This window comes from Bicyclus anynana, chromosome 14 (genome assembly GCF_947172395.1).
Source record: "Bicyclus anynana chromosome 14, ilBicAnyn1.1, whole genome shotgun sequence".
Lineage (NCBI taxonomy): Eukaryota > Metazoa > Arthropoda > Insecta > Lepidoptera > Nymphalidae > Bicyclus > Bicyclus anynana.
In genome coordinates, this window is record NC_069096.1 from 11,396,571 (window position 1) to 11,411,499 (window position 14,929).

The following is a 14,929-nucleotide window of genomic DNA, read 5'->3' on the forward strand; positions in this document are numbered from 1 at the left end:
TACCATCATTTTATTTTAACATCAATAGTTTTTGCAGCGTACGCCATGTAAACCAATTTTTTGTTCACCTTGGGTTACATTATTGGAGTTTTAGGAAGGATTACTAATTTTTTTTGAAAATGTAATATAGCCTATAGCCTTCCTCGATAAATGGGCTATCTATCACTGAAATTATTTTTCAAATTGGACCAGTAGTTCCTGAGATAAGCACGTTCGATCAAACAAACAAACAAACTCTTCTGCTTTATAATATTAGTATAGACATAAAGGGGAATCGACTTGAACTTATTGCACAAAATTGAGCTGAGCGAGATTAAAATTAGATTTATGTTTAAATTAAACAAGTAACCATAAATGTAAAAATTATATTTCGCTAGACCTACATTAATTAAAACTATTTTTAAAAACAACAAATATTAGAACAAACTTTTCTTTTAATGTATGACAAAATGAAACGCACAAAACTAACAAATTATATTTTTTTGAAAGCACTTTTTCGCTCATATTTAAAGTGAGACAGTTTTGCTCGACGTGAGCGATTAAAAATATATGAATTATTGTCTAAAGCTTTGGTTTCAGTACGTTTTTTGCGCATCATAGTATAGGATAGGCAGGAATCTGAGTCAAATGGCCCAGTTTTCATATCTTCGGGTGATAATGTCCAAGTTTCAACTTCTTTTGAAGGCGTCAACTCAATTACAGCATCATTCCTAAATACGTTAGTTGTCTCAAAGTTTCCTGCATCATTTAAATTTTCTTCTTGAGTAATTCCATCAATACTTCTTTGATCTAAATATGAATTATAATGACATGTTGGTGAACAAGTATAGTTGTTATTATCACAAAATTCTGCTGGATCTGTCAGTGTGTCTACTTCATCATTTTTATTGTAATATTCAAGTAAAGTCTTGGGATTTAATATAGCTTCATTTATATTAAATTCTGTGGGAGAATATAAACGATCAATATTATCAGGTGAATGTATTTCAGGAGTTTCCTCTTCTATATCATCATCAATATCTACAACACTTTCCGGTATCTGAGTAGAATAATCTAGAACCTCCTTATTATTATGAATTAGGTAGGTTTGTTGTATTTTATTTTTGATCGTATTTAGAACACTGTCAAATCTTGGAGTTAAATGATCTTGTTCGATATGTTTGTTGTTGTAACTATGATCATTTTGTTGAAATTCATTATGGTTATCATAGTCAACTTCGTTAGTTAGGTTATCTTGTTGGGTTGACATATTACTGTTCTGAGTTTCAACAAATAGTGAATTTGGTAGAGGTATGTTTATCTTATCTATGTCTCTGATTTTATATTTTCTTCTGAATTGATTGATTTTGATACTTTTTGTTTCTTGGCTATCAGCATTATCATATTTATTATATTTTATGTCATAATCAGTAAAATTAATTGTTTTTTCCCTGAAACACAATAATAATAATAATAGTTAAATTTTAGTTTAAATAATGCTTACTCAAGGTCGGCCGCTCACTTGCAAAGGCATGGAGAAGCAGCTCTAGTTATGTTATGCTTTTATTTTGTCAGCTTTTGGGGACTGGTTGTAGTTCTTCGGATGTGCTTTCAGCTCTGAATCAGTGAATGTAACTTTAAACATTAAATAATAGAACCTACCAACCTTTTAAAAGCATTTCTGTATTTTTGTAGTATGTTTTTTACAGAAGGATTTCTTGGAATATCTTTGGATATAATTGAATTAATATTTTTGAGTGAAGTTCTATCGCCAGAATATAAATCACTATTAGACAAACTAAATTTTTCATCAATGGTTGTATTATTATCAATATTACTATTCTCAAGACATTCCCTGGGTTTTTTAGATTTGTTTAAATCGTTACCAAGTTTGAGTAAATATGTATTGTCATCACGGAATTCAGGGGGTGGCGAAATAATTACATCACCGTCTACAGATAAACCGTTATTATCGATATTTTTTAAATGAACTTCAAGAGGGTCAACTTGCAGAGTTTCCTCCTCGACATTAATATCAATATTACCATTCTCAAGACATTCCCTGGATTTTTCATATTTATTTAAATCGTTACCAAGTTTGAGTGAATATGTATTGTCATCACGGAATTCAGGGGGCGGCAGAATAATTACATCACCGTCTACAGATAAACCGTTATCGATGTTATTTAAATGAACTGCAAGAGTGTCAACTTGCAGACTTTCCTCCTCGACATTAATATCTTTAAAATGAAATTCAACATTTTCAGGGTCAAATTTTGATAAGTGATCATTTTCTTGATTTTTTGCCTTTTGTGGACTTTTACAATTATCCTTACTAAACGATTTTTCCATTATATTGTTTGTCGCTTTCCGTAAAATACTAAATTGGTTGGTATCTGTTATAGAATGAGGTTTAAATTTATTATTATCTTTATTCTTGTTGTTACAAGTTGCGGGAAATGTGCTCTTTAAGCAATTTGAGTCTTGATTACCAAAATGATAACTTTTACGGAGGTAGTTTGTTCTGTAAAAGTTATCTTTTTGTAAAGGTTTATCAAATTGGTTATAATTTTTATTCATAATTTCTTTTTGGGTGGTATAAGGTTCAAGAAATTCAATCAACGCAGGACTGGACAAGTTTTCTTTATCTTCATTGGTGTGACAATGTTTTCGCTCAATTTGAAGTCCTTTGTTTATTGAACTTTTTATAGTAGTAATTGTTTTGGTTGAAATATTAGCCTGGCAGTAAAGAGTCCTTGACGCAACGTTTGTAATTTTATCTAATTCAGGTTTGAGTTTTAGGGTCTCAGCACATTCATAAGAGTGATCAGAGTTTTTATATACTATTTCACTTATATTGAAATCTACTTTCAATTCACTAATAATATGTTTAAAATATTTAGTAGTACAAATGTTAAGCTTATTTGTATGATATAATCTCTTGATATTTTCACTATTTTCTTCGGAAGTTTTTAAATGGAATTTATTGGTATCTCTGCAGATGGGAAAATTGTTTGAGTTTTTAGGACAATTGTTTGTTTTTTCAAAAAAAAAATTTTGGCTGGTTTGTGGTTTGATTCTGAATAATTGAGCTTCATTATTTGGGGTTATAGAAAAAGGCTTAAACGGATAATCAGGAAATAAAGTAACAGAATTTCCACTAATTTCTTTTTTATGTTTATCAGCATTTTCAAGTATTATATTTTTTACAGACAATTCTTTTAATCGTGAGTTTTCATTGATTTCATCGCTGTACGGTATTATATTTAAATTAGACTGATTTGGTACTAGCTTTGTTGCACTATAAGATACGTTTGTTAGTGCCATATTGATTAATGAATTTGAACTTTCGCTGGTTTCAGTTAATTGGTCTTTGTTTTCAGTACATTTGGATTTATTGTTATAACTTCTCATTAAGTCTTCACTTTTGTCGTTACTATATAATTCAACAACATTTTTTATGTTCTTCACACCTGTGTCTTCATCTATTAAATTTGAAGAGTCTAAGATGTTTATAAAAGAGCTATTCATTTTATATTTTTTTCGAGTTTCTTGAAAATATTTTTCCATTTTCGGTTTCACTATTTTCGAGAAGTCAGTCTCTAATCTTTTATCTCCCTCGTCTATTTCATCCTTGTCCTTTTTCTCCAACTTGTCTAAAAACGCAAAATTGTTTTTCGTATTTATTTTTTTGCAAAACCTTAGGTCATGCCTGTTGTTATATTTATAAGGTATATTTTTTTGGAAATATGAAAACCGATTTTTTTCTGACGGTAAAGATTCCACTTCTAATGTAATGGAATCACTAGATTTTCCGGCTCTTCTATCACTTGAAATATTTTTAATTTGATCGTCATCTATATCATTTAGGTCAAAGTTGTCCGATAATGCTTCGTCTAAATGTTGAATTTCATATTGATTATCGATGTTTAAATGATTTCCTAGTATTTCAGGAGTAGTATACGTTAAATCTGGGACTAAGTTAAGAAACACATCAGGTGTTTTGTCATGATCCTGTTTCGTTATTTCTGATTTTTCTAAAGACTTCTTCATAGTCTTAAGTTTATCCATGAAAATATTATCTCGCTTTCTTTTTTCCTTCGATGGAATATCTTCTTTATCTAAGCATTTTCTTTTTCTCTCTTTAAAAAGGTCGGTGATTTTTGGTTGTTTAATAAGACATTGCGTGTCCAATGTTTGTGTTACTGGAAATTGTTCATTTGCAACATTTAACGAGTTTAGATCCACAAACACAAATTCACATTTTTCATCAATGCCAACTGGAAAAATCAGAACCAACATAAACAACAGAGTTTTTATTTAAAAAAAAAAACAAGTAAATACCAATTTACCAAAAGTTGAACTGATGCAGTGAGCAATAACTTTGTGCTCATTATTATGTTTCCTGGTTACATCAAAAGTCATGCATCCGTCGTAAACGGTAATGAGATTAGATTCCCTGTAACAAACACGTACAAATTCAAAATTACTACCTGCGGTAAAAAAAATGTTCCTTATTTGAGCAAAAAATGCCGTTACAAGTTACTTATTGAATTGCTACATACCTAACAGTCATGTATGCTGAATCCTACCAATAAACACTTATTTTATAGAATATGTTCAAAACATTATAATAATTTATTTTCGTAAACTAATACATTGAGTAGATAGGAAAGAAGATGTGAATTATTAAAATAAATTATGCATTTGATCTGGAATACCAAGAATGCCAGTTGGAATACATAATAACATATTCAAAAAAATAACATCTTGCTTTACAAAAAGGAACGTTAGATGGCGCTAAAGATGCTATCACTGATTTATACTAATATCATAAAGCTGAAGAGTTTGTTTGTTTGATTGAACGCGCTAATCTCAGAAATTACTGGTCCGATTTGAAAAATTCTTTCAGTGTTAGATAGCCCATTTATCGAGGAAGGCTATATATTATCCCCATATTCCTACGGGAACGAGAACCACGCGGGTGAAACCGCGCGGCGTCAGCTAGTAAACTATAATAGCCCAGCCAATTAAGCAAAATAAACCTCAGAATGTGAGATAATAAGCTGTGAACTCGTATTCACCTTTTTGGTGTTCTAAAAGTTGCCTCAAAAGTCTCATAAAATCTCGTGTCTGTCTTTTACCTTAACTTTTAGGGCATCAAAATGAAAATGTACCTATAGGAGTGTATAGCTTATTATCTCGCATTCAGAGGTAAAATCCTTATTTGACTGGCCTAAAACTAAAAACTAAAGGATCGCTTTAGCTGTTTCGTTTAACTAAAACAATAGTTTAGACATTATTGGCATACCTACCAGTGGCAAAGGATGGAGTTTTAAAGATTGTAAGCCGTTTCAAAGAAAAGGAAATTGATACTACTTGATACAAACTACGGTTTCTCATCCATCCATACATATGGATTTTTAAAAGTTGGTGGGAAACGGCCTGTACGGACTCTTTGCCGCTGATACCTTCTTACTAGAATGAGAACTAGTGATGTACTTACTTGAAGCATGTGAAATATAAAACATAGTTTTCAGAATCGCCCACAATAACATAACTCTTATGATCGACACCGGCGGTCAAGTTATCCATGTTCTCAGCTAAATGCGCATGATTCAGTAGAGTAAGTTGCACTCGCACAGTGTTTTCGTTGACCGAGGTCATACTTAGGCTATACTTTGGGAGTAGGCTTATTTGCTTTCGAAGTATATTGCCAGCGGGTGGGCCTTTGTTCATTATCTGAAATTCATGACAATTAGGGTAACGGACGGCCGCGAGGCGCAGTCGGTAGTAACCCTGCTTTCTACATTTTTTTTTATTCTTTACCTTGACTACTGTTTAATTTGATGGTAACTGATGATGCAATCTATGATGGAAGCGGGCTAACTTGTTAGGAGGAGGATGAAAATCCAGACCCCTTTTGGTTTCTACACGACATGATACCGGAACGTTAAATCGCTTGGCGGTACGCCTTTGCCGGTAGGGTGGTAACTAGCCACGGCCGAAGCCTCCCACTAGCCAGACCTGGACCAATTAAGAAAACCTCAATCGGCCCAGCCGGGGATCAAACCGAGGACCTTCTGTAAATCCACCACGCAAATCACTGCGAACTGGGTGGATACATATAAATACTCGAACATCCATGGGTTCGATTTCCATAACTGGTGAGTAAATATTTATGTGATAAGCAGATCAGAGGCGTAACTACCGCCGTATTAGCCGCCAGACTACAGGGGTACAGCACAATTTTTTTTTTTTTAAAGAATATTTACCATATCTTTTTAAATATGACCAATATTCCCATTCCCCTCCAACTAGTCGTGAAAGACTGTGCTAGGCGTGGGTACGACAATAGACCAACGGGGTGGGGATCGAACCACTATCCCTCTGTGATAAATCCGACCGCTCTTACCGTTGAGCTATTGAGGCTCAAATTGGTAAAATGTAATCGTCAAAGTCACTAATTAATCTGGTGCTTCCGGGAAAAAATCATTTAAAAAAACTGTCGGGCCGTGGGGCGTGTAGCGATGAATGAAAAACCACGACTGATGCACCTCACTTCCCCACGCAGTCTTTCTCCCCGTCATCCGCATATCAGGGGAGTATCATCAACGTACTTGTTAGACTATAGCATAGTTCATAATCGAAAAATCTTTGCTATTTCCGGTACATTTTCCCTTTTTAGTGAAGGATTATTGTAATCATCCTTAAAAAGGAAGTTTATCTCATATACCTAATCTAGATGTAAGATTAGGCGGAAACCTTCCAGTCACATTGTCTAAGTAGGTATATGATTAATCTGTGCACATTTCACTCGTACTTTGATATTAAAGTTACGACTTATCATTTAGTCATACAAAATCTCTTTCTGAGATATAGAGGCTCGGCGTTTACACAATTTCTTCACTTTCAATGCGTTATTTAGATAGGCGGAAATCGGTCGTGTGAACAGAGAAAATCTATACATACCTACTAATATATAAGTAGGTTAAGTTCGTGGTATTGTAGGGGGTAATCTCTGGATCTACTGAACTGATTTTGAAAATTCTTTCAACACTAGAAAGTCACGTAATTTGTAAGTGTCATAGGCTATATCTTTTATCTCCGTTTTCTCAGGGGAACGGGAACTACGCGGATGAAACCGCGGGATGGCGGCTAGTTTTAAATAATATTGTCTACCAATCACCTATATACTTTTACGACTAAACTGTTTTTCAGAATGGGTACGGTGACAAGTCGCCTGTATGACGTTCATACTACGTACTATTATCGTGAATCGTGGCAAACTTTCAAGAGTGAAACGAACTGTCACCCGCACCACCCTACATGAAGTACTGTAGTTGAAGGAGAACATGAATTATGGTCATATTTAATTGAATACCTTCGCCACGTCTGTCAATCTGTTTCCGAAGATAATGAAACGGTTGAACTATTATGACGATAAATGTAGGAATAAGTCAAGAAGCTTGGAAGCTTTCATAGAAAACTCTGTAGGTACAATGTATTATGTATGGCGGGATATTCGTCTATTAAAAATGTACAAAAACCTTATCTATACCTACTATGAAAGTCTACACCAATGTTCTTACAGACGAGACCAAGTCGCCGCTAGTACGTACCTACTAAATATATTAATTTTAGATAGATAGATACAGGATACTAACCCTCTCCAAATCTCTGGGATGACTCTCCTCCAAGACCAAGAAGTTAGTCTTCCCCGCAGAAGCAAGCAGTGTGCTATACGCAGCTCCTATGCCCTTCAGTTGTCGACTGACGTATGGCGAATTCTCCCATAACTGAGCCGATATACATTTCGCTAATATCAAAGAGTTCAAAATTGTTGTGTAGAGTTTTGGATTTTCCGTTATGAAATTGTACCGAGTTACGTATGAAACTAAGCCTGTAGAAAAAGATAAATTCAATACTGGTAAATATTTAACAAATAATATTAGTTGTTGTTGGAGAGACGTGATAGCCCAGTGGATATGACCACTGCTTTCGATTCAGAGGGAGCAGGTTCGAATTCGGTCCGGAGCATGCACCTCTAACCTTCAGTTATGTGTATTAAGAAATTAAATATCCCGTGTCTCAAACGGTGAAGAAAAACATCGTGAGGAGACCTGCTGAGAAATTTCTTAATTCTCTACGTGTGTGAAGTCTGCCAATCCGCATTAGGCCAGTGTGGTGGACTAAGGCCTAAAACCTCACACTCAGAGAGTAGACTCGTGCTTAACAGTGAGCCAAATGTGGGTTGTTAATGATGATTATGATTAGTTGTTGGTAACGAAAAAAAAGTCACGAAAGCTATTATTCGTGTAGGTACATATCTCTTCGTGATCAAATTAGAAATGAGATGCGCCGAAGAACCAAAGTCACCGACAACCGACAAAGCTGAAGTGGCATAGGGAGGGGTACATAGTTCGAAGATTCGATGGATGGACGCGAAGGCGCATTATTGGTCGACCCGTCACCAAGACTGACGACATCAAGCGAGTCACAGGGAGCCATTGGTTGCAGACTGCTCAGAGCAGTTGTTTGGAGACCCCGACATAAGGCCTTTGTCTAGCAGTGGACGTCCATCCGCTGATATGATGATGATGATGATATTCGAAAAATTACGAACATTTGCAAACTCTGATAGCAATTTTCATTATCTTCATAGCTTCTTGGTTGAGCGAAGGCTCTGCAATTGGCAAGCATCCTAGGACGGCTTGGATTACGCTGGAAGCGAAAAAATTACAAATATTTAGTTAAAATCAATCGATATTAGGTGAAACACTTTATTTTTACAAACATAAAAATGACCAAAGAAATTTTAAATCGAGAGAGCCGCAATAAAAAATGGTAATCTGAAAGTATATACCTACTCTTTAAAACAAAAAAATAATTTTCAAAATTGGTTAGGAAATTACGAAGTTACATTAAACAAAGATACGCGTCGAAATGAGAACCTCCTCCTTTTAAAAAAAAAATATGCTTTATAAGTACTTGGGACGGTTGAGGGACAGGACCTTAGAAACCTGCTACCATCCAACGTTAAGTATATAACTCCTCTATGGATAAAATGAGGCGAGGCTGGCTATTGCATGGTGTTAGTCCAAGAGCCATTGTTACAATTTATTTCAAACGATTATCATGGAACAATATAGGTACAGTGCAATAATAAAGAAAAATATATAAGCAATATCTACAACAAAATACAGTAGCATCCCAAATGAAACATTGGATAAGGATAATTCATTCATCTCACAGACTAATTTCATATAGGTAGTCTGTGAGAGCCTTAAGTATCTTCGCATAAACTTAATTGACGAAGGTGATTATAATGGGTATATTTATAAACGCTCGGGTACTATGCGGCACTTTTTTCTGATGATTACGGATTATAATAGCGTAGTTATCGTTTACACTCGATTCGAGTAATTTTCCTCGGAGTTAAATGAATATTTTTTGCATATACCCCGCCTTCGTTATAAATGGTCGTAAATTCATCAGCAAGCAATTTATTATTGAAAATTTTGACGGATACATCTACATATTTTAATAAGGAACTATAAAAGATGTTAAATGGATTTTAAAATTAAGATAGTGAGGTAAAGAGACCTCAATAAAATAAAATGGACAACTTGGGCTAGTAAGAAACTAACTCTATACAACATACATGGAAAAGAGGTATATGGACTCTGTCTATCTGTCTGTTTACGTATGATATTGCCTCTTTGGACCAGTGTGTAGCCTATGTGGTTTTGAGCACGAAGTCCTAGGTTCCAGTCCTGCATCAAGCTATGAACTTTAGACGAGACTTAAACGATGAGCCAAAAGCCAACACCATACGGACTACGTCTGGATGTAGATTGCAACGCCTGGCAGTTCTACGATAAAAATGTGAAGGAAGAACTAGATCAAAAAGTTGCTGGAAAAGTAAATAAAAATTGACCAACTGACTAGTTTCCGGTATAACAAGATAGGTATTCAAGTTGAGTGTTTAGGATTATCGTCTTTCGTATCTCAGACGAAATATATAAAGCTGTTACCAGCTGAGTTTCATCTGGCGGCTGTTGATCTTGCCCTTCATCGGGAAGCGGATGGTGGCGGCGACGCGGTTCCTGTTGAGCGCGTTCAAACAGCGCCGCTCGTCCACGCGCAGATGCATATCCGACAGTTCGTGACACTCGCATAGCAACCACAGCAGACGCTCTAGACACTCCGTGCCCTCTAACTGTACCCAACATAGTATTCATAATAATTAGAACAAGCCAAAGAAGTTTGATGGAGTGTATACCTCATGTATGTCGCTTCCGCTTTAAGTGCCACAACATGGGCTCTAGACATTCCGTACCCTCTGCGTCCAGAGGACATGCTATATTAGAAATGGCGTTGTATTAGCTGTCGTTGGTGGTGGTGGTAGTTATCCTATGGCGTTTCAGATCATAAGTACTATGTCAGATACTCTAACTGTTCCCAACGCCTTTTTTTGTTATGGTCTTAAAATGGCACACCGTGCTCTTTAGCTATAATGAACAAGACATGGCGTAGTATAAACTGCCTCATCGGTGCAGTGAAGACTAATAATAATAACGCCTTGGATCCCTAAAACCATGAGACTCAATCTAAAAATTTACCAACATAGTATTGATACCGAGGCACAGAAGTGGCGTTGTTCTATCGTTGGTTAAGTGTTTATTCAATGTCGCTTCGACTTTTAAGGACCATAGCAGATTCTCTAGACTAAACACTCCATGTCCTCTAAATGTAGGTACCTAATATATCATAGTATTCATAACAAGGAGTTAGAGAAGGCGCAGGGTTAACTGCCTCATAGTACCAGTGATTAGCCTATACTTATATGTCAAGTGCTTCATCGTTTACCATCAGGCATGATTACAGCCAAACGCTGATCATTATGATTGTAAAAAAGATGTAGGCTTCTATTCGGATCATGAGAGTTACAGGTGTTGTTATGAAGTTTTTAGCTTTTCTTTATCCCACGAAATTTTTAATAGCAGGCTCGAATTGAGAAGTTGATAATGTTCCTAGAGCACGTTGAGCCGTGCGTCGATCCCGGTTATTGCATTAGGTCATATATACAAATTCATACATTAGGTAATTGGGCTGCTAAGAGATTGCGTTTTTAACAGGTAGTGATCGAATGGAACATTCAATTACAAATTGTCTCATCACTACAGAGCCAAACAGTAAGCATAACCTTGAGACAGCGCAGTTCAACAACCTTTACGCCAGTTCGAAGTTCGCCCATCCAATCTCTGAGCGGCTGGACCTATCCTAATGTATGAATTTGTATATATGACCTAATGCAATAACCGGGATCGACGCACGGCTCAACGTGGACTTTATCACACTTTATGCCAACCTGAATTCAACATCGTGCGGTGGGTATTTAAGTAGGAGGGAAGTATGACTCACTTTAAAGTGAAGAATATATGTAAAAGAATATACACACATTCTACACTCGACACCTCAGACCCAGGGTACGGGTTAGTATTATATAGTATACTATAGCTTGGAGTGCAACACGGCATTTCTATTGTATTGTTATTAAGAAGTCTATGGTATTCAACGTGCAAATGTGGTTTAACTTTGCTTAGCAACTAGGACTCCAACAATTATGCGGGGGGGGGGGGGGGGTTTGTTTAAAGACAGACATCCTTAAACCGGTAACCAACGCTAATAGCATGTATAAGTTAAAAGTCTCAATAGGAGTACCTAGCTCAACAATTAAAAATGTTGAATTTCGAACGGTCATAGGAACAATCTTTGTCCTTGCTGCTTGGGAGCTGGAAAAAAAAATGTATCGGAATCAAAGGCTCTTTTCATAGTCCACAAATAGTAAAAAGGTGGCTGGTTATACTCTTCGGTTTTCTGTATAACCTGCCGCAGCTGCGTATGAATTTGGTTTATGACTTTATGGTATTAAAGCCTTTTCGAAATCCTGTTTGTTCAGGAGGCTGGAAGTCGTCAAACTTACTAGCTAGACGATACGTTACGACTCTCGTAAATGAGTTGGTAAAGTTGGCAATATTTAATACTAATTTTATATAAATTAACGTACCTTCATGATTAGTTTCATTGTCTCCAAATCAATGTAATATAGCGACATTAATTGCCCTGCTTCTGTTGACTCGATACAACTGGCTTCGTCCATAGTTATAAGTCCGGCGCTGGCTAGACCGTTCATAGCTCTTACACATAGCTCTAGAAAGAAACGATTATATTTATCGACTTTTAAAAAGATTTGATCAAAGGAGATGGTCCATTTAAGGTCCACTCTTGTACCCCGTATTATTAAAATTTATTAAAGTGAATAAATGCAACTAAATAAAAAGAAATAAATAAAATTAAAACCTAAGTTTTTGAGATACATCAAGATGGCGCTCTTAAAGCAACTATGACATGACAATTAACAGCAAACGTCAAACCGATTACTGCATTGAAAACGTCATCGATCCGCCATTATTACACGTATTAGTGTTGCATTTCTTGGGAGATAATGAATATTATTTCGAAAGAATTAAAGTAAATTCGTAGATTTGTATAATCAAAAATAGTTAAAAAAAATATATTTTCTTTTATTTCCGCTAGGGTACAATTGACTGGACCCGGGGTTACATACAATTTTGGACCATCTCCTTTCATAAAAATTATAAAGCTAAATACCATATAGTATGTTAAAATTAGACTGTCTGTTAACGATAGTCTACATGACCTACATTTCTTTATGCTAGCCACTCGCCATCCAATAAACTCACATGCCTGCAGCGCTAACGGTTTGACATCCGATAAAACTGATCGTGTGTTGGTCACACATGCGCAGATCGCGACCATTTAAATTATTTTAACAGTCCACCAGTGGCCTCTCTCCTTCTAGAGGAGGGGGTGTGGACTTTAGAAGGACTAGGCTGCTTCATGGTAGGTTGGCGGCCTTAAGGTGATGTTTGATTTTATAATCATTCGTGCCCTGCCCATTGCCCATAATTTTCAAATAATACCTAATAACCTACTAATATTATAAACGCGAAAGTTTGTTTGGAAGTATGTTTGTTTGTTACTCTTAAAACGTTGCTACTACTGAAGCGATTTGGCTGAAATTCGGAATGAATAGATTTAACTCTGGCTTTGATTTGACACATAGGCTACTTTTCATCCCGGAAAAATCCATGGTTCCCGCGGGATTTGTGAAAAACTGAATTCCACACGGATGAAGTCGCGGGCGCTATACTTTTATAAAGTAAAAAAAATATTTTTATAAAGTACTATATAAAAATAATTTCTACTAATTTAAGCCGTGATATCCCTGTGAACATATTATGAACTCTGCGTTTTTTTTTTATAAAATAATATTTGCCATATCTTTTAAATATCACCAATATTCCCATTTCCCTACCACTAGTCGGGAAAGACTGTTTTAGGAGTGGGTACGACAATAGACCAACGGGGCGGGGATCGAACCACCACCCCTCGGTGATGAGTCCGACCACTCTTATCGTTGAGCTGTTGAGGCTATGATTCGGAGGACGTAGGTTGAATCCGGTCCGGGGCTAGAACCTTCAACTTTTCCGTTTTGTGCAATTTAACATCAAATCAGTAGAAATACATCCTAAGGAAATCTGTATACCTGAGAATTTTCTTAATTCTCTATGTGTGTGAAGTCTGCCAATCCGCATTGGGCTTGCGCGGTGGGCTATTAGCCTAACTTAACCCCTCTCATTCTGAGGGAAGATTAGAGCTCATCAGTGAGCCAAATATGGGTTTATAATTATGATGATGATTATATAAAAATATGTAGCGTATTTAATTTGCATACGTAAACAGTCATTTGAAAAACTGTACCTATTAGTATACACCGCATTCCGCGGGTCAAGCCGCATTGTGTAGATTCCTTTAGAGGCTATAGATCGAGCTTGGAATAGCTGCGAAGTGATTTTTGCGTCTCACAATAAACACAGCACTCATTAGGCGCATCAATGACATTTTCCAGCGTTTATGGCCAAAGGGCATGCAATGGGAAGATGATTAAGAATATTAAAACGCGAGCAAGTCATAAGCGGTGAGCGATTTTGCAACAGCAAATAAGTAGGTGTATATATCGTCATCAATTAATTATTATTATTTACCTATAAACTATAGTCCACGCTCACTAAGTATAGACTATAAATATAATTGGAAGTACCTTGGACTTTTGTTACAGTTAATGAATGTAAGTAGTCGGTGTGGAATTTTCTATTTTGGCCAATTCATTGTGATCTTTACCTATTTTGCTTTATGGTGATATACTATGTGCGCTGTAGTATAGTGCGGGGGACAGTTGCCTTATGACGTTCATAATACGTAGTAATATCGTGAATCGCGATAAACTTCCAAGAGTGAAACGAACTGACACACGCACCATAGCGCACAAACTGTAGTTAAAATACAAAAAGATATGGCTGCTGTCCCTACAATTTTAACATTAATTGTACTTTTGAGATTTTGTGGTTTATATTACAAGTTTACTCGTGCTATTATAATAGTACAATTAAGTATATTATGGTTTGAGGTTTTAAGTAAAGATTTTTACCAAAAAATTTAACTATTTTTAAGGAATGTGAATTAATCAGAATTTTTTAAAGCTTTACATTTTATTAAAATTTGTAAATAGAAACAAAATGTCTTAATTAAAATTGCTATCAGTTAGCGTACTTAACTAACAACTGTGGATTGTGTTGCATTGGCTTATTTTCAATATGTATTTTGTAGAATAATAAATAAATAATATAAATAATAATCGCTTTTCTTTTAATTTTGCGCCGCAGTTCGCAAGCTTAATGCATGTTGTTGCAACGTTCGGTGGAGTGCTAGCACTCATCCATCACGATCCGGAACCTACCTACTTAGCAAGGACGTTAGAGTCATGGTGGCGTTTTCATGGTTTTTTTTATAATACAAAAGT

The 14,929-nt window shown here is 35.7% G+C and overlaps 2 protein-coding genes across 2 annotated transcripts in view; both read right to left on the minus strand.

The window, feature by feature from the left end:
* The window catches only part of LOC112043590 (malate dehydrogenase, mitochondrial-like), a 221,788-nt gene that overhangs the window by 81,633 nt on the left and 125,226 nt on the right, over positions 1 to 14,929 (minus strand). The gene's annotated exons all lie outside the window — the stretch shown is intronic.
* Positions 356 to 14,929, minus strand: part of LOC112043542 (uncharacterized) — a 55,820-nt gene continuing 41,246 nt past the window's right edge. The window contains exons 14-20 of the mRNA XM_052885547.1: positions 12,053 to 12,195; positions 10,017 to 10,201; positions 8,606 to 8,703; positions 7,647 to 7,882; positions 5,486 to 5,721; positions 4,332 to 4,438; positions 356 to 4,259 (exon numbers count right to left, since the gene is read on the minus strand). Of these exons, the coding sequence (XP_052741507.1) occupies positions 1,624 to 4,259; positions 4,332 to 4,438; positions 5,486 to 5,721; positions 7,647 to 7,882; positions 8,606 to 8,703; positions 10,017 to 10,201; positions 12,053 to 12,195 (3,641 nt within the window). The 3' untranslated portion in view covers positions 356 to 1,623. The remainder of the gene's footprint in view (positions 4,260 to 4,331; positions 4,439 to 5,485; positions 5,722 to 7,646; positions 7,883 to 8,605; positions 8,704 to 10,016; positions 10,202 to 12,052; positions 12,196 to 14,929) is intronic.